The following is a 21,297-nucleotide window of genomic DNA, read 5'->3' on the forward strand; positions in this document are numbered from 1 at the left end:
GTTTTCGTTTTGGAGATGATCTTTTTCGTTCGTCCCTCAGTAACGTGCGACGCTACTACAGGTTCTACTAAGGTGCATCCCTTCTCCATCTTCCTGACGGAATTGCGCGGCTCCTGCTTCACCATCAGCCTTTTTTTGGAAAATGAATTTACGCGCAGATAAAAAGTGGGTTGACATTCTGATGACATGGAGTAACACCATGGCGACTCATCAACTGAACCAGGCGACTGCGCCTCTTAACCCTTGTACAGTTAACCTACTAAACAATCGGAACATTCCTCAGTCACGATGCTCCCAGCAGCACCTTCAGAAGATCAGGTCGCGAGATATCCTTCGGAAGCCTCTTGGTATCTGAAAGGAGAAATACCATCGCACGACGAAACAAAATAATATCGGCTACGTGTAACCGAAAAGCCACATGAGCAGGCAGACGAGCGGCGCTGGGAGCTAAACAAATAATGAGGCAATTCTGATGTTGACGTGGGACTCAGTGAAGCTGTCGGTCCGGTCCCTGCAGACTCGGATAGACACAGATCTGGTCAAGCTGCAACAGTTAAACGCTGAAACTCGCAAACTCGAGGAGGGCAATGGGCTGGGTAGACCTCATCTGCTGGAGCGGCACCGTGACAAAGTCGAGGACATCCGAGACCACATCGGCCAGTCACTTGCAAACGGTGACCGAATGCTGGAGAACGTACAATCTGACGAGAAGGAGTCTCCGCATGTACAAGCGTTGGTACAGAGGCATCGAGCGATTTTTGAGCAGCTGAGATCGGAGTTCCAAGCAATTGGGCGAGTGATTGACGAGAATCTCAGTCATGCCAAGCTGTTTGCGTCGCTTCCGGACAGGACCCAGACCGATACCCAAGGAGATATCCATACCCTGTCCCACGAAAGGAATCTGTTGGTGGAGTCACTTGCTGCGCTTGCTGACACGCTGTCGCAAGCCAGCGCAACGTTCGAAGGTCTCAGTACGCAGAACAGGATGATGTTGCTGGTTCAGAATAAGGGCCAGCAGATCTTGCAGAAATTTCCCCAGTTGCAGTACACCTTGAATCGGGTGTCACGGTTGCAACTACGGGAAAAGCTTATTCTGTCTGCCATCACCGGTGGCTGCGTGCTCCTGTTATATCTGGGCATTAGACGCTGACAATACGAACACTGTTGCTCGTGGATAATCCGGATGCACGAGCTCTGCTCGTGGACCTTCCATACGTGAGAGCTATGCTCGTGGACTTTCCAAGCGTACGAGCACTCTTCGCTCGTGGGGAATGGTTCTGAAAGCCTATGCATTCAGAAGTCGTAGAAGTGGTGTAGGATAGGAAACCTTCGAAGGACATGCTGAACGCGCGCGTCGCTGCGGTTGGGAGGCCGATTAAGCGAGCGTTGGATCTCCTGATTCAGGGACTGGAACCTTCCCCTGGAACGGCACCCAGTCAGCTGAATCATACATGTTTTCAGGGTCTCCAAGTCCAAACCGCTGATGGATATCTCAGGGAACCAGTTGTTAATCGACACCAAAGTGTGGTAAAATAGTACGCCTCCACAAAGAGAAGGTCTGTCCAAAAACAGTCGCGGCGATCTCCACAGAGACAGAGACATGAGTGCAACGAATGCTCGGGAGATCTCTGTGACCTTTCCGTCAACAACAGGCAACACCTCGAACAACCGTGAGAATTTACCGATGAAATCGCTCATGGGCACCGCCATCCAAGAACCACCAATCTCCAGATACTCTCTCTCCCACTGGTCGATAACGTCGTTGTCGAAACGGCTTACAGGGAAGAGGAAGGATTTGGGCGGGGGGTTAGTTCGTGTGAAAGTCCAGAGATCGTAGTTCGTTGGGTTCTCCTCAAGTTTTATGGCTTGACGCAGCGCCACCAATGCCGCCCATCGACATCTGTCTCGGATCGTGTGCTTGTGCTGGGAGAACATGAACGGAGAAGGCAACTGAGTCCTTACCTGTTGGTTGTCCGCTACGAAGATGCTCACGACCCTCGTAAGTAGCGTGATGGCCGTGAAGATGGTCACAGAGCTAAGGGTGTGTACCTCCGAGTTCGCGCGAAGTTCGGATGTCAGCCAGTAGTCGTTGATGGCGTTCTGCAGATGTCGTAAGATGATATCATGCAGAGGGTCTCTCATAAAAGTAGCCCTATTTGGTCTGTGACTGGCCTCTAACTTTAGCTTGGCGCCGACGTGAATAAGTGCCATAGGAATCGCCAATCGACTGTCCGACGTCTTGACTTGTGGAAGGATGCTTCTCTTTTTCCCTTTGGAGATTATCTTTTTCGTTCGGCCCTCAGCAGCCTGAGATGCTACCGCCGGTGCTGCCAAGGCAAATCCCTTCTCCATCTTCTTAACGGAATCGCGCCGCTCGTGCTTCACCATCACACTTTTTCAGATAAAATGAACTGCATGCAAAAACGGGCGGACAGTCACGAGGCGCACACCACCGCTCAAATCGGTAAACACCTCGACGCTACCATCAGCCACCGATTTAAATTAGGGATTAGGATGGACGACACTGCAATGAAGACCTGTTTGGCCTGGGTGCCTCGGGGGAGGCCAACGGAGCGGCCGGCCTCGTGGGTTCGCTGCTCTGAAGGTCAGGAAGTTCTGAAGTCCATGGCAGAAAGCAGACAAAACGAGGGCTCCGTGCCAGTGGACGTCCCAGGAATGCAGTTCATGCACGTTACGGACGAAACCATCGCCGATCAAGACGGCATGAGTGACGACGACGAAGACGAAATCGCCGCACAGGAGATTCGATCCACTGACTCGGCTCTGGTGGTGGGGTCAGCCAACCCTGAAATATCTGAGCTCGAAGTGTATGTCTACGATTCGTCTTCACAAGGCTTCTATGTTCACCACGACTACATTCTGGGAGCTTTCCCTCTTTGTACTGAGTGGATCTCATCATGGAATGGCAGCGATAGGAATATGGCCGCGGTTGGATCTTTCGAACCAATCGTTGAGATTTGGGACCTGGATGTTACAGAGAACCTGGTTCCTGCCGTCTCTCTGGGGCTGGACCCCTCCTATGACCACTACTCCAAGTCCAACGCGAGGCCCACCTCCACTGCGGACGCGCACGAAGACGCAGTTCTGTGCCTGAGCGCTCACCCGTCTGCGCATGTCTTAGCCACGGGGTCGGCCGACCACACCATAAAGCTGTGGTCGCTCGGAGGAGGGCCTTCTGGCACGTTGGTCAACACTTTGAGGTTGCACCAGGAGAAGGTACAGAGCCTGTTGTGGCATCCGAGAGAGTCCAAGCTGCTGGCATCTGCTGGCTACGACAGATGCGTCGTCATATCCGACGCCGATTCTGGCACTGTGGGGTGTAAGACCTCGTTGTCGGTAGACATCGAGAGCATCCTATGGAGCAAGTCGGGTGATCACTTGTACGTGTGCTCGGAGGACGGCTCCGTCAGGCTGTTCGACCCGCGCAACATGACCACACCTGTGTGGGAGCTCGCGTTGTCGAAGAAGTCGATAACTAGCATGTGCCTTCCGTACGAGGGGCTCTTGGTAACCTCCTGCTACGACGGCATTGCTAGAGTGGTCGACACCAGGAACCAGCCGACGGTTGTTCATGAAAAGGAACTGCATGTAGGCCCGCTGCACTGCGTCAAGTCCAACCCGGACATCCCTTACTACTTGGCCTTTGGAGGTGAAAGTGCAGTAGTCTGGGACCTGGAAGAAGCCGAACACGTGCATAAAATATTTGGCTGGCAGTCTTTGGAGTAATTTGTCGTCGAAATCAACAAAACCATACAATGTTTTATGCCGCGCCTGACGAGGAGCTCGGACAAACAACGCACCCTGACGGCCCGCCCACGCTGGACGCCACTACTACGCAGCCGGAGGAGTTTCGGCTTGTGTTCAGGAATTTCCTGCGCACGTTCAACTTGGGGGGAGTTCCCGTGTACCGCGACCTGATCAAGGGTCTCGGGCTGCACCTCACCAACATCGACGATGGTGTGTCTTCTGTAACCGTAGCCAGTCTCGCCTTGAATCTGGACGTGAGGCAGACGCCAGTCAGACATGCAGCATATAATCGTCGCTGGCAGCTGGGTTGCTTCTGAGACGGACGGCACTGCTTTCACAGAGGCCTGGTCCGACGCCATAGTGGCGTGTTTCAAAAGCTTCCCACTGAAGTTCATCTCCCATGCCGAGGAGGCGGTGAAGGACGTGTACATCGAGCTGCATGAGGGCGCGGGTCGGGTGCTGAATGTCAGCCGAAACACTCTGTCTCCCGTGCAACTGGAGGTCGTGTGCAGCGAGCAGCCCACACGCCTTCGAGCCCTGGTCCACAGCCGCGTCGAGAGTTTGGTGGTCGTCCCGTGTATGGTGGTCTCCTGCTCCAAGCCTCAGTACAAAGCCGTCTCTGTGCGGCTCCTGTGCAGGGAGTGCGGACATAAGGCATCGGTGAGGCTACCCACCTGGCAGCAGTCAGTGGACATCCCAAGGGTGAGGGTGTGGGGTGTAGCTGATCCAGCGGTGTGGCGGGTCGAGCGAGGACCAAAGCTGCGGACCGGATCAGTACGTCGTGGTGCCCGAGGAGAGCACGTACACTGATCTGCAGATCGTCAAGTTGCAAGATCCTCCCGAGCTCATGGACGCCTCGGAGATGCCGCAGCACGTGCAGCTAGTTCTCCCCGGCGCCCTCGCAGGCCGCGTTTCGCCTGGCCAGAGGCTCTACGTTGTCGGCTGCTACACCTCCTTCGACCGAAATATCTCCGGAGGCGGAGTTGTGAAGTCCTACATCCACGGACTCGGACTCTGCGTTCACCCGGACGACCTGGTCCGCAAGATGAAGACCAGCGAGAGCCTCGCTAGCTGGAGCTACGAAGAGGAAGAGGTGTTCCGTAAGCTGGCGTCAGACCCCAACATCTTCGACATGCTATGGAGGTCCGTCGCACCAGCCATATTTGGTCTTGATGACGTCAAGAAGAGCATCGTGTGCCAGTTGTTTGGTGGCACTTCGAAGAGCTCACCCCAAAAAGCCAAACTACGGGCAGACATCAATATCCTGCTCTTGGGTGATCCCTCGACAGCTAAGTCGCACTTTCTGCAGTTCGTCCACGCGGTAGCGCCTGTGTGTATATATACTTCCGGTAAGGGGTCCTCCGCGGCAGGGCTGACGGCCACCATCGTTAAGGACAGGCACCAGAACTTCGCGTGGGTTGCGGAGCGGGGTCACACAGACTTGAGGGCGGCGCAATGGTGCTGGCCGACGGAGGCATCGTTTGCATCGACGAGTTTGACAAAATGAGAGAGGACGACAGAGTGGCCATCCATGAGGCCATGGAGCAACAGACAGTGTCCATCGCTAAGGCTGGCATAACCACGGTGCTGAGCACTCGATGCTCTGTCTTGGCCGCCGCCAACCCCAGCTTTGGGAGTTACGACGACTCGAAGGAGACCAGCGAGCAGCATGACTTCGAGAGCACCATCCTGTCGAGGTTCGACCTGATCTGGGTGATCCGTGATGAGCGGAATGTCGAGCGCGATCGGCGCATCGCCGGTCAGGTGGTAGACCTGTTCTCTGTGAGTGGCCAGCGGCGTGAATATCCAGGGCACCAAACGCGCGGACAGCCATTCGGTCTTGCCCGCAGAGCTGCTGCGGTCCTACATTACCTACTGCCGAAGCGTATGCCACCCGACGTGAGCATATTTCGTGGGGTTAATCGCAGACTGTCCAACGAAGCTGTGACGAGGCTAGGCAACTTCTACGTGCAGGTGCGGGAGGAACTGCGCTCGGATGCGCGAAAGCGTCGCGACCAAATTCCCATCACGATTCGCCAACTTGAGTCGCTGGTGCGTCTCAGTGAAAGCGTGGCTAAGATGAGTTTAACCCGAGAAGTGAGCTCCGCTCACGTAGAGGCGGCTATTGCGCTGTTTAGGTCATCGACTGTCGAAGCGGCAAAGAGTCACATAGGTAGGGAAACCTTGACTGGCGAGGAACTGGAGAACCTGAAAGCTGCCGAGCAGGCCATACTCGACCGGTTGCCGATGAACAGTCGCAGCAGCAAGCGTCGCATAATAGCAGACCTGCGGACTCGGGGGTTGGACCCGTACCACGTCGGAAGGGCTCTGCGGGTGCTGGTCACCAAGGGCCTGGTCCAGATTCGCGGAGACTCCACTGTGTACCGAGGCGCTGAATGATCACTTGTCCTGCAACAATTCCATCACTTGTCCTGCAACAATTCCTTCACTTGTCCTGCAACAATTCCATCACTTGTTCTGCAACAATTCCTTCACTTGTCCTGCAACAATTCCTTCAAGTCTGCGATGACCTGCGACTCCCTCAACGCTCTTTCCTCTACTGTGTAGAGCGATAGGGCTCGCTGCTCCTCCGCGCTGTAGACCTGATTTTCTTTGCGCTGCCTGATGGCGTTCATGTATTTGTTGCGTGATCCACTCATGACATACCCCAGTCTCTCAAAACCGGCGATCTCTTCAGACGAGAGGCCGACCTCGCCACGCCGCGGGATCCGTTGCCCTTTTCCGCTGGCTTCCGCACCGAACGGGTTGGTGCTCACTCGTATCTCTTCGGGTGGAACAGGTTGAGGCCCGAACTCCTCTCCGAAGTCCTCGGCGGCGGGCTGAGGCGCCTCGTCTTCGCAGTCACCGTCGCGGTAGTCCGGCGCGTCGCTTGGGGGAGACACAACAACGCTCTCCCACAGCACGTCTCGCGGGGCGGCGGCTTCACGAGCACGTTGGCGGTCTTGGGTCCATGATTCAAAGGTGCCCCACTCCTCCGTGCTTGTATGCTGGTACGGATGAACGGGCTTCTGCTGTGGGTCTGCGAGCGGTTTCCGCCGCATTTTGGCGATTTTTAGACAGGTTTGCCTTTTTTCTGTTCGTTTTTTCTATTTTTTCAATGGTTGCTTCTCCGGTACATCATTCGTTTGGCGGCACAGACCTGATGTACGCCACTCACCCTCCCACTAATGCACAGTGAGTCCATGCTATGATGTAAGATGAAGATGCGCAGAATCGTTTCGATATGCTACTCGCTTGGATTCTCGGACGATAACACGTCTACAGTCCAAAATAATGGAAGCACATGAGGACGAGAGATTTTACATCAGCGTAGGAGCCCGCAATGCCGACCTTATGGTGATTGATGTGAGAGAGTGGACAGGGTGAGACGCAGGGATCCCTGGAAGGGAGGTCTTTTTCTATATTTCAGGACATGATTATTACGAAGGCGGAGAACTGCCTCATGGGAGGCATTTCCTGGGAGGAGCAACAAATCCGAGACCTTGCTCTCACCCCCTGCCTCCTTGTGGTGAACCTCATGGCTTACTCTGTCACGAGCATCGGACCACGCAAACAGCTGGGGGACTTCGGTGTAGAGGAGCCGCTTTCCTTGAGCAATCTGAGCGAGCGGCAGTCCCTCTTCAGACAGATGGATACCGACATCACGAGGCCGTCCACGCAGTACCATCGGGGTCGGAACCTCATCCTGGGAAGTTGCGACAGCTATCTCGTCTCTACGGGGTCTCCGGAAACCTCTGCTAATGGCACTGACCTCTCCCTGAGCTTGACGTCCTCGCTGGACGTGTCTGCCTCGTAAGTCTCAGTTTTTCCCACCACTCAGACGCAGCGCCTCCATTAAAGACCAGGAGAGCTTCCTTCATATTCATCCGGTTGCTGCTCTGGAATGGACCTTGGTTGACTTATTTTTCTGCCTCCCGTACCCTGCCGAAGCCGTGGACCAACGAGGTCAGATGTTGGACTGGGTTTGGGTGTTTGTTAGATCCACCGTGGGTACTTGTGGATCCATCCATCCAGAAGTGGCCACTTTGTGTTTTCTTCATCGCCACTCACTGCCTAGACTCGTTTCTGTGCTCGCTGCCGGACCTTTCCAACCTCTGCATGTCGAGCGCCGCGCTCGCCGCACTGGTTCTGGCGGCGGCCCTTGAGATTCGAGCCGCCGAGCAAACGGGCGAGTACCTGACTGAATTTCTTCCCGAGGACACCGAGGCTGTCAGAGAGCAGCAGATTCGAATCCTTATGAGCCTTCCTCACGGTTTGGTGAATGGCCGCACACCGACTGAGATGTGCTTCCACTTTCTGTACCGCATGAGGACGAGCTCGAGTTTGTTGAACATCGAAGTGGAAGTGGCGGAGGACTATAATTCTTCTGCTATCTGGCGGCACCAAGTCCGTGTACGTGCCTCAGAGGGGGCGGAGACCTTCTACAAATTCGTTCTCAGCTGCAGAGCCTCAGATGTTGGACTACAGAAGCCTGATAGTTCCGTACTTGAGGTGATCGTGCAGATGACGGTCTTTCTTTGCGGAGTTTGTTTTCGGACCGGGGTCCATATCAACATCCCGAGCTCAAGAATTACGGCAGTGATGCTCCTTGCTGTCGTTCTCGGAGTCTACTCCTTAGTTTCCGACGCCAGTCCAGACTTAGACCTGACCTCAACTGATATTATCCCCGAGCCTGGCAATCTGTACGACGCCCTCACCCGGCGCAGCGACTCCACCAGAACCGCGCACTCCGAGCGGCGTGCGTCTCCATTCTCTTTTACAGCGGCTCGTAGCGCAGCCTCAACTCCAGCACGCTTGACTACCGGCTCAGGCCGTCCCCATCTGGATGACTCTGCTTTGCTCTCCAGCGACTTCAGCCCTTTTGATAACAGGTGGAGTAGTGCATTAACGGTTCCTGCTATATTCTTTTGATCACGGTTTTTCAGTACTCCTGTGGATGTTCAATCAGAGCGCATGAGCAGCTTCCCCACCTCTGTCCACTCATCCAGAATGCAGTCTGACGCGGTTAACCTGTTCACCGACTTCCACGCCCTATCGCACTTCTGTGCTGTGGTCTTCCAAATGGACTGGGGTTCATGCTTGTGCCCAATCTTGCTGAAAGCACTACCTGTGGTCCGCAAATGCCTGCAGGAATATGCTGCCAAATATCCTACCGAAGAAGCTGCCAAAGCCAACCCATGGAAATTGGAGGACGGGCTGACCCCGTTATGGAACAAAATGCTGGCTCTCAAACTTCCGTATGCAGAGGAAGGCGTCTGTGAAGTAGAAAAGGGGCAGTTTCCGTACTAGAAACGCAGCGCTATTGACTCTGTGGTTAGCATAAATCGACCAAAAAATCTACCGCCGAAGTCGTCCTTTCTTGATTGTTAGTTCTCTGAAAGGCTGGAGGACTCGCTTCACCGAATCTGAAGGGGGAACTGGCGTTTCAGACTCAGATTCCGCAGCTATTGGGTCCTCCAGAAAAGTACGGCACAGGAATTCATGTTTCCTGTGGATATTTAATGTCCAAAGCCTATATTACGCAACGCTACGTGGCTCACCTTTTGCTCAGCCCTTGCAAAAACCAGTCCTGATGCTCGTGGTCGGCGATATTAATGTTACGACGAGAACAACGGCTGGGTCATCATGCGGAGGTTGTCTCACCGTAACTGGGATTCATTAATAATGTCGAGCGATATCAACCATGAGAAGGGGTCAGCGAAGAAGCTCTTGTGCATCATCACTTTAACGCCTTGATGGGGCATAAACCGGTAGCTGCACGTCAGACTCGACAGGCGTTTGCAATACGCATCTAGCGCTGGATGCGCGAGCGACTGGTCTGGCAGAATGATGAGGATGCCACGCCACTGCTGCGGAAAGTTCAGCTCCGCCAGGAGCGAGAACACATGCACATCGGGTCCATCAGACACGCTAGGCATTATAAAAGTCCTATTAAAGATAACCGTATCCTGCGGAAAGAAATTCTTCTGTAGTGTCGGAGAGCAACAATACAGGTAGCGAACCGAAGAGAGGTTTGTGTAGATTCCTAAAGTGATGCAGTTTGAAAACCTGTTTGAAAATAGCTAATTCGCGTGAATGGTGTCTATTGAGGAAGTCGAGGTCACTGCCAAGACACAGGCCGTTACGAACCCCCAGCCTGATGTCGCAAAGCCCGAGCCTGCTGCCGCAAAGCCCGAGCCTGCTACCACAAAGCCCGCGGAGACGTGCGACCAGTCTTGCCTGATCCGCCGAGCGCTGTTGCTGCAGGTCTCGACACCTAAGGACTGGACCAAGGACGATGCTCACAAGGTGTTCTTCTGGCAGCGGTTCCTCCTCGCAATTACCGTCGGTTCCATTTGCGGCGTGTTCTCTGTTAGGGGAATCGGCGCCGTGATTACCTTCCTTGCATTGGTGTATACCACCACCACCTGGTACCATGAGAAGCTGCAGATCCCCGATCACATAGCTTCCGCTTCGTTGCTGTTCCAGAGTGGGCTGCAAACCGCCTTGATGAATTTCCTCGTAAGCGACTACCTTCCCAGTCATACAGTTCATCTGGATAGTGACCTTCTCTATTTTTTCGGCCTGAGTTTCTAGAACGTCATTCAAGCCGCTCGTTCTGCATTTCGGGGACCTCTTAAACTTTGGCGTGTCATGCTGGCAAACTCCAATTCAGCAGCAGCATTTTGGCCTCCAGTCTCGATGCCTCCGCCATCTCGCGCTCGGCTCTAGCTTGGATGAGTTTGCAAGTGTGCCACTCCAAGGTCGCGCAGGTTGCTGTGTAGTCCGATCGCAGAGAGCACATGTCGTTAGCCGCCCAGTATGAGTAGGCTTCCTGTTGGCGCCTTCTGCGTCGGAAGAGTTTATGGGGTGGCTTAAGTGTAGCAAAGAACCCGCTAAGGTAGAAGTTCTGGTGTTGCGCGAAGAATGCCTCCATTTCACTTCGCAACTGCCGCACGTCGCCTTGGGCGAGGTATCGTTTCTTTCGAAGGCGTCTTCTGCGGCGAATCAGATGCCTCCATCGGCGTCTTCGCCTTGCAGTCAGCCGCGCTTGCGCCTCAAAGCACTTGTCGCGCCTGTGGGCCTTCAGCGCGTACTGCTGGTATACCTCCCCTAAGGCCCCCGCACCCAACGCTCCCTCGTTATGAAGGCGAAGCAGCAGCGAGACGAGCTCCATCAAGTGTGAGATGCGGTCTATCTCACGCGACGCGCCTCGTTGCTGCCGCTGGCATTTCCGCTGGTATCGGTGCAGAAGGATCCGACGGCGTTTGAGCGTATTTACAGCGGCGTCTAGTCCCTGCATCATCTCTCGCACATCGCGCTGCACCGCAAGGACAGACCCCAGCGACTGCATCGCGTGCACGGCTGCTCCAGTGATCTGCGACTTCGATCTCGCTACTTCTTGAGATCTCACGTCATGTACAGCTCTAGCAGCACTCAACCGCTTCCTCAGTTGGATTAGTCTGCCGGTTTTACGTTCTGCCTCCTGCGCTACTTCTCGATAGGTGTGCACTGCTACCTGATCGTTGGCCAGTTTAAGGGCATAAGCCGCCGTTTCTTGGTTTTCTTTCAGCCACTTTTCCTTGGCTTGAACATCTCTCTCCTCGATAGAAATGGTTTCTTCCAGCTCTTGGATACCGCATAATCCCAAGTCTACCGAGTCAGACAATTCTATCCCTCGGTGAATGTTCATGAGGGTGCCAAACGCCTCCTGCAACGTTTTTAGGAATCTTTCGGCCTCTTCGATCCGCTTCTCGTCCCCTGTTGCCTTTCGAAAGGGCAGCAGGTCACAGACTTCCAAACCATACCTTACAAGTAGGTTTTCCGCTGACCACCCCTTCAATTTGGCTACCGACGTTGGCAAACGTCCAATGTCCAGGTCCAGGAGTTCCCGTCTGTCGCTGTGGGACAGTGCTCGCATGTGGTGCACACACGCGAATGCGACTCTGATATACAAATAATTACGCATGCCCTGCACACCGCGCCCAGGGTTCGATAAAATGCAAACCTCGGAGCCTCCGACGTTCATATGGGGGTCGGGAACGAGCTCTATCATGTACGTTGGGGAAAAGGCACTCGCGTTTTCCTGGAAGTCCGAGTCGTCACAGCCCGCCTCCTTTGCAAAAGTAGACGGCATGGATCTCATCAGGAAGGGACGGCTTCGCGGGTCAGGCACGTACCGCGATTTTCTCTATCATATGAAAGGTGAGGTCAGAGTAGATCTAAAATGAGATCGACCAACGGAGCCTGTCACGGAAATCCCTGACGTTCCTGTCGCCCTCATGAAAGGATACACTAACCTGCAGCTGTTCTTTTCGGACCGAGTGGGGCTAATTGTCACCTGGCCAGGCGCTTTCATGCCCGGTTCAAAGGTCAGCGGCGTGTCGGCATCTTTCCTCGAAGACCTTGATCGCCTTAGTGGGAAGATCCGCGAGAAGGTCGACTTTTTAGGGTTGTGTGTCGTGAACGACCCCTTCGTTGCTCAAAGCTGGAGTCGCGTGGAAATAGCTAACATCGACATCGTCTGTGACCCGGAATGCATCCTCACGGAGCATCTCGGCGTCGCGAAGGTCGTGGAGCCTCTTGGGCTGCGCGCCAATAGAGCGGAAGCCTTCTTGTTAGGTCCTGAGAAACAAGTTAGGGTAAGCGTCGGCGCTCACAGCACACAGCGCCTCGACATCCCATTTCTGTCCGCTGAGGCGATCCATGAGTGCTTACTACAGTGGGCCAGCGGGAATGAGCAGACAGGAAAATAATCACCCCCTGGAAATCCTTCGTCGTTGCCGACCAACCAGAAGATATTATTCAGGAACTCAGAGCCAATGTAAGGCATCGAAGCCATATTGACGCAGGGATACGCGTGTGAGCCGAACTGGCAACTGCACCTGACCATCACGGACGACCGCCATAGTTTTCTAGCCTCCCATGAGAATCTAGCCAGCGGCCTAACATGGCTGTTCGACGAGATCCAGAAAGGCGACGACGTGGTCCTGTGGATCCCGGCTCATTTACTGTCTTGGGTTAAGGCGGATACCTTTTCCAGAGTGCCAGATTCCTGTCGTTTGAACCTGGTCGTGCACAACCCTCGGCGGGTGCCGCTGGACCACGGTTTCAACTGGATTTTTGATGGCGTTTGGTCCAAGCACCGAGTGCCCGGGGTGCACACCAGAGGAGAGGTGTCCTCCATCATGGTGCTTGGTGATTTTGTGCCATCACTTGAGGAGCCGCTTAGCGACAGGTGTGTATAACAAATTATCCAACTATGATCAAGGTCAAGCAATCGTAGCAACGCCCGAACTATGATCAAGGTCAAGCCTGGTAACGTCAGACTTCAACGAAATCACTCATCACTCACACAAAACCGCCATGAATACCAACAAAACCAACAAAACCGCCACTCGTACTGGTTTACGTGCTGATATTTTTGTTCTCCATCGTTGTTGCTTCATATCAAGCGACCATTTCCGCATCCCGATGTGGCGGTATTGTGAAAAAAATCCAAGATCCCATCTACTCGTCTACTGATGGGATCAGTATGCCGATATGTGTTCCCTCAGAACACCTGTATTTGTTATAACATGTGTACCGCCCCAATCAAACTCCTCGTAAATCAGTGTGCCTCTACTCAAAAAAGTGTTGAATGTTCTCACAGTGAGAAACATCACCCTTCGGGACGTTGGCTTGGGTTATGAGATCTCAGGCTTCAGTTCTGTCTCTGACTTGGATTCTGATATCTCAGGCATGAGTTTTGAGATCTCAGGCTTCAGTTCGGTCTCTGAGTCGGGCTCCAAGATCTCAGACTTGGGCCCTGAGATCTCAGGCTGCACAACCTTAGACTCAGTCTCCGAGATCTCGCAGATGGGCTCCAGAGTCTCCGAGACGTCACGGCCGTTCGCCTTACACAAACGAGGTACCACAATCGCGCTGAGAATGCCAACGAACCACAAAAGAACCACCAACAAAGATGAAGGCTGCGTCATGTCGACCGTAATCGTGTCGTCATCGCCCTCCGGCAGCCCAGAGCCAAAGCGGCTGAAGAAAGATCCGATGGTGCGCTTCCAGCTCGGATGCAGCTCGGAAACTCCACACACGTCCCGTAGCTTGCGGTACAAGAACGCCTCGCCATTCGTAGAGGGGGGTGGTGACCTGGACGCCAATTCACATATGACGTCCAGCTGCCTGGACAACAATGGCGACCGGGATGGGACGGAGTCGGATTCAACGAAGACGGCGTCTTGAACTTCTTTAACGTCCTGCTGCAGACTGCCGATGACCCCCGTCAGCTTCAACTTGACTTCCCTATCTACCAGCCTCATAGTGGTATCCAACTTTGACAATCGAGACTCGATGGCCGACACCGTCGCACTCAGCTTCCCCAGCAGCTGATGTGCGCGGTCCACCTTGTCGACCAAGGCCAGCAGGCTAGGCTCGCCTGGGACATCTGCAGAGGGCTGCACGCTGCAGCTTGGAGTGTCCTCAACAGTCAGCTCTGGAGTCTCCACCGCCTGCGGCGGAGTCTGTTGGAGCAGACCGGCCAGCACTGGGAACCGCCTCACTACGGTCTTGAGCGTGTCTCGCCACACCTCCCGAGTTTGGCTGTACAGGCCATCCGCCTCCTCCCTCTGGACTTTCGGGTCCTTTTCTCTTGTCAGGGAGGGACTGCTCGCATTCGTGATGCGCGAGTCCAACTTCTGAAGGATGTCTGAACCAAACAATTGAAGTCTCGTCAGGGTGCAGTAGTAATAGTCCCCCTTGTGGTATGTATCCATGAAAGCTATCTTAACGAACCGAACCCAACAGGACGGCTTCTTCTTGTGTTTGCACTCATTCTCGATGTTAAATATCTCGCGTTCAGCCGTGGGATTGGTCCGCAACGTAGCCAGCAGTCGCCATTCCTCAGTGGGGAAGTCGTTGCTACCGAGGACGAGAACGTGTTGGAACGTGTCTGTAAAGGATTCCCGCGTTTCGAGAGACATCGCCCTTAGGAAGACCGCCTCAGGTAACTGGAGGACGAAATACAGCGGAGGTGTGCATTTGGTGATCATGTACGAGTCGCGGTCACGTACCTGCAGCGCGCGGACATTTCGCAGCTCTGGCGACTGCTCCGCCACGCGAGCGCCGGCCTCTTTGCTGGCGTAGTCCCACTCGAGATCGATGTGCTTCGGGGGCGGTACTCCTGCGACGGTTCCGGCTTGGCTGCGTCCGTCCGCCTGGTCTTCGAGGTTCACCAAAAATGGTAAGCTGGGAATGCCTTGCACTGGAGGGACTGCGTGATGGTTGAATGGTGACAATGGTTTGACGGAAAACGAGGGAGGAGTTTTCTGGGCCTCAAGATACTGAAGAAACTGTTCGGATGGCAAGGGACAGACGGGCAGCAAAAAAACGTTGAGGGCTGATCGCCAACGTGGCACCAGGCGTTTTTGCTGTCTGCGAACAGGGAAATGAGCCACGACACCCTCTACGAAGGGCTGGAGATCTCGTGGACCGTCCCTACTGCAAGAATTCAGCGGCAATCGAGGGCAGATCTCTCCTAGGAGGAGCCATACAGCTAACGGAAGCATGCATCACAATTCTCGATTTGGGAGGAGATTAAGTCATGCTGACGTGGAAGCCGAATTCGGTAAAATGCAGTGCCAATGCGATTCGAGGTCGTTGGACCAACCACATCCCGTACGGGAGTTAAGGCTTGTGCCCGTAGGTCAAGCGGAGCATCGTCACCATCGCAAGGCCACCCACTGGCTGTGGTGGATCGTGGGCTCTCTGGTCGTGGCACTTGTCGCGATCCTTGTCACAATGGTGGTTCTGTTCTGCATTCCGAAACCTGTACCAGGCCCTTCAACGACCACTATCGCACCGCAGACTACCGGCACTGGGCGGATGGACGTTATCGTAATTAAGCCCACACTGCCTCCCACCACACCGTGCCCTCGACCAACAGCGTCGACTTCTTCAACGCCTGCAACGCCTGCAACGCCTGCAACGCCTCCAACGGGAGCTATGCGGGCCAACCTTCCTGCCTCTCCGGCCGCTCCAACAGTGATTCCCAGCTTTCACCTTCGCACTGTTCGTTCGTCGACATGAAGTGAATTGTTGTCTGAATTGTGCAATATGTCGCTGAATGACGTGGTTGGGGCCCTCCCAGAGAGAGCGGACGGACGTCGTTGGATTACTGAGCAGCGAATTAGGGGCATACGCACGGAGCTTAAGAATCCTATTCGACTCAGCTCCACGGCGTCCTCTGTCAGTTTGCAGACCACTGAAGGCTTACAGGACAGAGGCAGTCTCACAACACACCTTATGAAACGGGCGCGCCTCAAGCAGCAGCGTTCTACAAGAGGAGCGCCCATGCTCCGTGTACCTGTACCTGATCTCCAGCGGATTGGAGAGTGGAGTTCATCAAACAGCGGTCTGACAGCTTCAAGCCGCAACCTAAGCGGATCCAAGGCTCTTGCCAACATCCAGAGTCCGCGGCTGAACCCTGCAAGAACGGACGACCCCTTTCCAGTCTTCGTCGCCAGCGCTTTGCGCGCGGCAGACTCGGCGTACAAGCGCATCGCCGCTGCCGAGGAGAGGGGGGAGGTGCACGTACTCTCACGCCTCGAGCCGCCCAAACATCGCGAGCAGCAGAGCATTTCCTTTGAGCGCCTCCCGTTTTTGGAGCTGTGTCGAGCGTTTAAGCGAGAGCAGTACAACGTGGTCCGGAGGGGCCATATCGAGGGGGACGCCAAGGAGTTCGTTGAGCTTCATCTCGTTCAAGATCAACAGCTCATGGCACAATTGTGGGACCTTCTCACCGCCTGTTTAGTGGCTGCTATGAGCGAACTAAGCAAGCCTGCGTTTGCTTTCTATGTCAGCTTTGTCAAGACAGTGCTGACCTCCTCAAGGCATCCTGTAGTTCGCGAGTCGTTGGCCGTGCAGTTCAAGGTTGGAGCTGCGGTGCTGCGACACAGCAAGCTTACCGTGTCTGCGTACCTCCAGAAGCTGTCACAGGCCCGACTTAGTGCGACGTCCTCATCTCCGCACTGCTTACTCGTGGGCCTGTGTGGAACATCGCTTAAGAATGCGGAATCCATTAGGTACCGCTTCCTCTTCTCCCTGGTACGATTATTCTCTCGCACCGTGCTCTGTTGCCCTATTTTACCCAGTGAGTTCGGCTTCAGCTCTCATGCAGAACTGAAGCAGACTCTAATGGACGATACTTTCTTGGCTTTGTACACCCAGGCACTGGCTTGTGTTGCTGACATTTCTCTGGACGACTCGTCGCCCCGCACGCAGGCGGAGGTGCTCTTTACGGGCCTGGAACCGCTATTGCCAAGCGTAAAACCTCTCTCTTCTGTAAATGTGAACGCCCACGATGCCTTGCAGTCTCTGCTTTGCTTTGAGGGCCCTTTCCAATCTGCGTTGTCATCCTTTGACAGCCTCTACTGCAGATCTCGCGTGGCGGCTGTGTGTCTGGTTGGGCAGTCGTGCGTAACGGACCACCTGACTGGAACGCTTGCGATTTGTCGATGTGAGCAGTGCAAGCCTTCAGAAATCTCAAACAAATTGGTACATGTGGCTCTGGATCTTCTGCGAACGCCTTTGGAAACCTGGAGTGACCACTACGCAAGTATTGGCCTCTTAGATTTTCATCACAAGACCCAGGACTGCTTGCGCGGGCTAGGAGGGGCTATGGCGATACTGTTTTCACTTCTGAGCTGGCCATGTGGGCAGACAGCCATCGTGGCTCAGGCGGGGCGAGTGATGCTGGCGCTTGCCAGCCTCAAAGCGTCCTTGGCTCTGCTGTCGTGCGACGTGGAAAGAGGCTTGAACAAGCAGTCAATCTTCTTCAGGACGACTACTTCTTGTCTGCTAAGTTTTTTAGTTAATGACAGGTTCGAGGCGCCGCCGTCTGGAGGACTGCATCCCGTGGGTATACGGCTTTGCGCGGGCTGTGGCCGAGCCAGCGGTAGCATCCCGCGGTGCATCTGCAAACTTGCACGTTATTGCAATACGTCCTGCCGGCAGAAAGGGGCGAAGGTCCACGGACCCATGTGTGGTCGTGCCCGTCCTCACCATAGTGGTCTAAAACTCTAGTGAAACAACTGCCAGAGCGTATTGCCCAATACGTCACAAATCACAACTCTATTCGCTACCAACACTTCAAAAATGGAACTGCCGCCGACAAAGCGGCGAAACGGAGATCTTCAGAGTGGACCGCCGTATGCGGAAGTAGCCGTCATTAACGGCAGGATAGTCCGACTGACAGAGTGAGTTTTTGCGAACTGGAGGAAACGTCGCAGGAGATGCGCGATTGAGCTCGACCCCAGCCAAGGGAATTCCGGTAGCAGTAGAACGTACAAACAACGGAGTCAAGATTCGCACGGTAGAACGGCCAGGGGTCTGACCACACGGGAAGCTTGCGGTGACCGTTCGGGCAACAGGCGCCGTGTCCGTCCACTTCTCATCGTAAACAGCTGTCAGCTTCTCATCAGGGGCCTTGCTTGCTGAAGCAGAAACCATACTTAATGTGGTCAGGGCAGGAATCTCGGTGTCTGGACCGGCAACTATGCTTAAAGTGGTCAGGGCAGGAACCTCGGTGTCTGGACCGGGAACCACGCCAGCCAGAGCAGGAATGTCTGAAGTGGTGAGAGCAGGAACTTTGGATGCCACAACTGGAGCCTTGGTGAGAGTAGCAGGCTCCGGTGTCGTGCCTGGGAACTTTGGAGTTCCTCGGTCACTTAGACGCACTGAGGATAAGTCGTCCTGACTAGAGAAGGCAGAGTCATCATCCGGTATCGGCGTGGTCGATGCCCTGCTGAAGGCGGCTTTGTTGACAGTAGGTGTCATCTCGATGCTTTTTGCTTTCCGGAAGAAGTGATTGTTTCTGCAGTGTATCTGCTCGACCCCCACCAAGGACTGCACGATTTTCATGGACGATGAAGACGAATCTTGGCGCACGGGCACACGCCACAGTTGGGGCACGCCGACGATGGCCTCCACCTGTTCTTTCTCGAGAGTCGCGTCATCAAACGCAAAACTCCGCGAGGCAGACTCCGCGCGGCTTGCCATGTCTGATAACTTGTTCACAGATTGGATGATGTTCGCACTATCTCTCCTATTCGTACCCGAACCGTATTGGCTGTTGATGAACGAGTTCATTCTCGCGGCTCGCCGCGTCCCGTACGTAGTGGATTCCGAGTGCTCAGCGCGGTAGATCACAGGACTGCCGACTCCAACTGCCCCAGCCGAGTCGGATTCAGTGAACCCACTCCAGCTAACTAGACGGGCTTCGGGCTCCACGTTTAGTCCTCCGATTACAGTTGTCATGTGCTCAGGAGTCATGAAATCTGGATTGTTGGTGCAATACAACACCTGTCCGTTCCTAACAAAGCTCACGGACGGCACGGGACATTTTAGCTGGCGAGACGCCTCGCCTCCTGCGTCACATAAGAAATTGACCTCTTCCACATGGCGGGTTACCTCTTCCACATACGTCAGGTCGTCCTGTAGAAGGGCCACCAGCATGGCCGGTTTGGTGTCGATAGTTCCGACAGCTCGCTTCAGCTGGCGGCTGGCCTTGGCGAAGCGATGTAAGACCTTGAGGCTGCGTCCGCTCAGCGGCCCTAAATTCAAAAGCACGACGTGGAAAGTGGAGAGGACAATCCGGATGTTGGTGGATGGGTCACACCCGCTTACATTATTCCCATACAAGCATGGAGAGGGCTCAATGCGCACACCAGTCATTCTACTTTTGTTTTATTTCCTACGTTTTAGTCATGCATTTCGTTCCAAGAGCTGACGCATCATGTGGTACCCCAGACCAGGGTGCTCCCTCAACACGTAGTAGCCTGTTGCGTCGCACTCAACGACCGTGAGACTGCCGCTGTGGCCCTTGCGGCCTTGCAACCCGTTCTGATCGAAGGACTTCATTTTAAGTCCCAGCGCTCGGGAGGCTAGCTGCAGAGTTTTGCTCAGTCCGATGGGGTTACACAGCAGGGAGTCGGTGCCATACACGAGAGTGAGGTCTGTCAGGCCTGCGAGGCCCAACACGTCCACTGGAGTGCTATACCGTCCCAGCTTCGACTGCGGACTCAGGTCGCGTGACCGGCGGTAGTCGCCATAGATGGTCCGGAGGAAGCATTTGCTGATGCGCGGTTGCCGGAAGAACCGCTCGGAAAGGTCGTTGAACCTGGCGTGAGCTCGGTCTTTTTCCACATCGAGCACATTGAACCTACCAATGGCGCCGTCTGCAGGTGGAAGGGTAGACGCTGCGTAGGAGGCCAGATACTTTTTCGTTGCCTTAGCGGGATCTGAGAACGTCCTCTTCATCTTTTCCCAGAAGCACCTGCATCTTTCCTTCACCACTCCTTGTCCCTTGGAAGCGAGGGTTTTTGGTATGGCTCCCAACTGAGCCTCCAAATCCACAGTCGGTGACTCCAGAAGCACAGCCGTGATTGTCTCGTCCTCCGCCGCGTGGAACTCCTTCACAATAGCAGCGGCTGTCTGCGCGCCGCTACCTCGACTGACGAGTATGACGGGCCCATTGAGTTCCGAGTGCTTTTCGATGTACTTGCGGAAGAACTTGCAAAATTTACTGGCCTGGAAGTTGTCATCTATCGTTGCTTCATTCATGTTCATCAGTTCGTTTTTGTCTGTCCGATCCTTGGCGTTGTAGCCAACGCCGGAGTCCAGGTCCAAATACAATACGTTTGCGAGATGGTGCCAACTCTTGGGGTTCGGCTCTAGTTTTCCCGATTGAGGTTTCAGCAGCCAGGGCCCGTTCTCGCTGATGATCGCCTCCATGCAAGAACAACCCGGCTCGTCCGACCCCAACCTTACAATGAGCGGCGTGTCCGTCGTGGACTTGTCGCAGTGCACCAGAAGAGAGAAGATCAAGTCATCGCCAACAGATATCTGATCGGTGGTGAAACTCACCGAACCGAAGGAATCGGTGAGGTGATCAAAAGACAGTTCTTCAGCGGGCGGCTCGACATGCGAGTCGAATAAGAGACATGCGGCCACTGGCGCAGGTTTCAGCGTTGCCTCCGCGAAGCCCCCCAGGCACAGGAAAACGAACGATCTGCGCATGTCTATTCTGAAATTCTCAGCTGTAGTCACAACGGATACGGAACACATCACAGTTTGACATCGGAAACACGCCAGTTCGCTCTCTCCTTGATTTCCAGCTCGCCGTCAGGGTCAACGGAGTCCCACAGGGCTTCAATGTCCAGTCGTACGCGGGATCCAGTCGGCTTCTTGTGGGCAGGGGAGCTCGCCGCGGACTGCGGCCGAAACCGCTTGGCTGGCGGCCGGTTTTCCTGGAGGGGCTCTCTTGGAGGCGCGCCCGCATCACTCTTTTCTCTGTGCAACAGCGTCTTTCCACTGTGTTCCGGCTTCTGGGTATGGTCCTGGGATGTCTGAACTGTTGCCGTCTCTTTGCATTCCTGGGCCGCTGCAGTCTCTTCCCATTCCTGGGCCGCTGCAGTCTCTTCGCATTCCTGGGCCGCTGCAGTCTCTTCCCATTCCTGGGCCGCTGCAGTCTCTTCG

At 54.7% G+C, this 21,297-nt stretch overlaps 14 protein-coding genes across 25 annotated transcripts; 7 read left to right on the plus strand and 7 right to left on the minus strand.

Annotated features, from left to right (window-relative positions):
- Positions 1 to 472: 472 nt before the first annotated feature.
- KVP18_002873 (uncharacterized protein) lies at positions 473 to 1,150 on the plus strand (the record flags this gene model as incomplete). The annotated part of the gene is made up of 1 exon (XM_067954144.1): positions 473 to 1,150. One exon carries the CDS (start codon positions 473 to 475, stop codon positions 1,148 to 1,150), a length of 678 nt encoding a protein of 225 aa, XP_067809470.1.
- Positions 1,151 to 1,293: 143 nt separating this feature from the next.
- On the minus strand, positions 1,294 to 2,388 carry KVP18_002866 (uncharacterized protein; the record flags this gene model as incomplete). Its single annotated transcript, XM_067954131.1, has 1 exon — positions 1,294 to 2,388. The coding sequence occupies one exon, from the start codon at positions 2,386 to 2,388 to the stop codon at positions 1,294 to 1,296; it is 1,095 nt and encodes a 364-aa protein (XP_067809457.1).
- Positions 2,389 to 2,406: 18 nt separating this feature from the next.
- On the plus strand, positions 2,407 to 3,747 carry KVP18_002878 (uncharacterized protein; the record flags this gene model as incomplete). Of its 2 annotated transcripts, none has more annotated exons than XM_067954152.1 (1): positions 2,407 to 3,747. In XM_067954152.1, one exon carries the CDS (start codon positions 2,407 to 2,409, stop codon positions 3,745 to 3,747), a length of 1,341 nt encoding a protein of 446 aa, XP_067809478.1. The 2 variants fall into 2 exon arrangements, with proteins under 2 accessions (XP_067809478.1, XP_067809479.1); XM_067954153.1 differs by having other exon boundaries at positions 2,515 to 3,747.
- A 29-nt stretch (positions 3,748 to 3,776) lies between these two features.
- Positions 3,777 to 6,168, plus strand: KVP18_002869 (uncharacterized protein; the record flags this gene model as incomplete). Of its 3 annotated transcripts, XM_067954134.1 has the most annotated exons (6): positions 3,777 to 4,022; positions 4,051 to 4,470; positions 4,499 to 5,181; positions 5,208 to 5,550; positions 5,579 to 5,667; positions 5,697 to 6,168. In XM_067954134.1, 6 exons carry the CDS (start codon positions 3,777 to 3,779, stop codon positions 6,166 to 6,168), a joined length of 2,253 nt encoding a protein of 750 aa, XP_067809460.1. The 3 variants fall into 3 exon arrangements, with proteins under 3 accessions (XP_067809460.1, XP_067809461.1, XP_067809462.1); XM_067954135.1 differs by lacking the exons at positions 3,777 to 4,022; positions 5,579 to 5,667; positions 5,697 to 6,168 and having other exon boundaries at positions 4,045 to 4,470; positions 4,499 to 5,275; XM_067954136.1 differs by lacking the exons at positions 3,777 to 4,022; positions 4,051 to 4,470; positions 4,499 to 5,181 and having other exon boundaries at positions 5,308 to 6,168.
- A 92-nt stretch (positions 6,169 to 6,260) lies between these two features.
- On the minus strand, positions 6,261 to 6,830 carry KVP18_002871 (uncharacterized protein; the record flags this gene model as incomplete). The annotated part of the gene is made up of 1 exon (XM_067954141.1): positions 6,261 to 6,830. The coding sequence occupies one exon, from the start codon at positions 6,828 to 6,830 to the stop codon at positions 6,261 to 6,263; it is 570 nt and encodes a 189-aa protein (XP_067809467.1).
- Positions 6,831 to 7,062: 232 nt separating this feature from the next.
- On the plus strand, positions 7,063 to 9,078 carry KVP18_002870 (uncharacterized protein; the record flags this gene model as incomplete). 4 transcript variants are annotated; one of them, XM_067954138.1, is made up of 5 exons in its annotated part: positions 7,063 to 7,134; positions 7,163 to 7,581; positions 7,610 to 7,775; positions 7,804 to 8,665; positions 8,738 to 9,078. In XM_067954138.1, the coding sequence occupies 5 exons, from the start codon at positions 7,063 to 7,065 to the stop codon at positions 9,076 to 9,078; spliced, it is 1,860 nt and encodes a 619-aa protein (XP_067809464.1). The 4 variants fall into 4 exon arrangements, with proteins under 4 accessions (XP_067809464.1, XP_067809463.1, XP_067809465.1 ...); XM_067954137.1 differs by lacking the exons at positions 7,063 to 7,134; positions 7,610 to 7,775; positions 7,804 to 8,665; positions 8,738 to 9,078 and having other exon boundaries at positions 7,202 to 7,585; XM_067954139.1 differs by lacking the exons at positions 7,063 to 7,134; positions 7,163 to 7,581; positions 7,610 to 7,775; positions 8,738 to 9,078 and having other exon boundaries at positions 7,888 to 8,700.
- Positions 9,079 to 9,126: 48 nt separating this feature from the next.
- KVP18_002877 (uncharacterized protein) lies at positions 9,127 to 9,707 on the minus strand (the record flags this gene model as incomplete). 2 transcript variants are annotated; one of them, XM_067954151.1, is made up of 3 exons in its annotated part: positions 9,127 to 9,301; positions 9,330 to 9,404; positions 9,433 to 9,707. In XM_067954151.1, 3 exons carry the CDS (start codon positions 9,705 to 9,707, stop codon positions 9,127 to 9,129), a joined length of 525 nt encoding a protein of 174 aa, XP_067809477.1. The 2 variants fall into 2 exon arrangements, with proteins under 2 accessions (XP_067809477.1, XP_067809476.1); XM_067954150.1 differs by lacking the exons at positions 9,127 to 9,301; positions 9,330 to 9,404 and having other exon boundaries at positions 9,429 to 9,707.
- Positions 9,708 to 9,864: 157 nt separating this feature from the next.
- KVP18_002867 (uncharacterized protein) lies at positions 9,865 to 10,365 on the plus strand (the record flags this gene model as incomplete). Its single annotated transcript, XM_067954132.1, has 1 exon — positions 9,865 to 10,365. One exon carries the CDS (start codon positions 9,865 to 9,867, stop codon positions 10,363 to 10,365), a length of 501 nt encoding a protein of 166 aa, XP_067809458.1.
- Positions 10,366 to 10,420: 55 nt separating this feature from the next.
- On the minus strand, positions 10,421 to 11,914 carry KVP18_002872 (uncharacterized protein; the record flags this gene model as incomplete). 2 transcript variants are annotated; one of them, XM_067954142.1, is made up of 1 exon in its annotated part: positions 10,421 to 11,914. In XM_067954142.1, the coding sequence occupies one exon, from the start codon at positions 11,912 to 11,914 to the stop codon at positions 10,421 to 10,423; it is 1,494 nt and encodes a 497-aa protein (XP_067809468.1). The 2 variants fall into 2 exon arrangements, with proteins under 2 accessions (XP_067809468.1, XP_067809469.1); XM_067954143.1 differs by having other exon boundaries at positions 10,421 to 11,905.
- Positions 11,915 to 11,966: 52 nt separating this feature from the next.
- Positions 11,967 to 13,016, plus strand: KVP18_002875 (uncharacterized protein; the record flags this gene model as incomplete). Of its 2 annotated transcripts, XM_067954148.1 has the most annotated exons (5): positions 11,967 to 11,984; positions 12,015 to 12,410; positions 12,438 to 12,490; positions 12,517 to 12,592; positions 12,621 to 13,016. In XM_067954148.1, 5 exons carry the CDS (start codon positions 11,967 to 11,969, stop codon positions 13,014 to 13,016), a joined length of 939 nt encoding a protein of 312 aa, XP_067809474.1. The 2 variants fall into 2 exon arrangements, with proteins under 2 accessions (XP_067809474.1, XP_067809473.1); XM_067954147.1 differs by lacking the exons at positions 11,967 to 11,984; positions 12,621 to 13,016 and having other exon boundaries at positions 12,051 to 12,524.
- Positions 13,017 to 13,454: 438 nt separating this feature from the next.
- KVP18_002876 (uncharacterized protein) lies at positions 13,455 to 15,329 on the minus strand (the record flags this gene model as incomplete). The annotated part of the gene is made up of 1 exon (XM_067954149.1): positions 13,455 to 15,329. One exon carries the CDS (start codon positions 15,327 to 15,329, stop codon positions 13,455 to 13,457), a length of 1,875 nt encoding a protein of 624 aa, XP_067809475.1.
- Positions 15,330 to 15,876: 547 nt separating this feature from the next.
- Positions 15,877 to 17,844, plus strand: KVP18_002879 (uncharacterized protein; the record flags this gene model as incomplete). 2 transcript variants are annotated; one of them, XM_067954155.1, is made up of 2 exons in its annotated part: positions 15,877 to 16,912; positions 16,940 to 17,844. In XM_067954155.1, 2 exons carry the CDS (start codon positions 15,877 to 15,879, stop codon positions 17,842 to 17,844), a joined length of 1,941 nt encoding a protein of 646 aa, XP_067809481.1. The 2 variants fall into 2 exon arrangements, with proteins under 2 accessions (XP_067809481.1, XP_067809480.1); XM_067954154.1 differs by having other exon boundaries at positions 15,877 to 17,844.
- Positions 17,845 to 17,910: 66 nt separating this feature from the next.
- Positions 17,911 to 19,494, minus strand: KVP18_002868 (uncharacterized protein; the record flags this gene model as incomplete). Its single annotated transcript, XM_067954133.1, has 1 exon — positions 17,911 to 19,494. One exon carries the CDS (start codon positions 19,492 to 19,494, stop codon positions 17,911 to 17,913), a length of 1,584 nt encoding a protein of 527 aa, XP_067809459.1.
- A 30-nt stretch (positions 19,495 to 19,524) lies between these two features.
- Positions 19,525 to 20,886, minus strand: KVP18_002874 (uncharacterized protein; the record flags this gene model as incomplete). 2 transcript variants are annotated; one of them, XM_067954145.1, is made up of 1 exon in its annotated part: positions 19,525 to 20,886. In XM_067954145.1, the coding sequence occupies one exon, from the start codon at positions 20,884 to 20,886 to the stop codon at positions 19,525 to 19,527; it is 1,362 nt and encodes a 453-aa protein (XP_067809471.1). The 2 variants fall into 2 exon arrangements, with proteins under 2 accessions (XP_067809471.1, XP_067809472.1); XM_067954146.1 differs by having other exon boundaries at positions 19,525 to 20,838.
- Positions 20,887 to 21,297: the final 411 nt, after the last annotated feature.

Source organism: the organism of the source record quoted next (genome assembly GCF_019968955.1).
Source record: "MAG: Porospora cf. gigantea A chromosome Unknown PgA_NODE_344_length_21308_cov_340.193, whole genome shotgun sequence".
In the NCBI taxonomy this organism is placed as follows: Eukaryota; Apicomplexa; class Conoidasida; order Eugregarinorida; family Porosporidae; genus Porospora; species Porospora cf. gigantea A.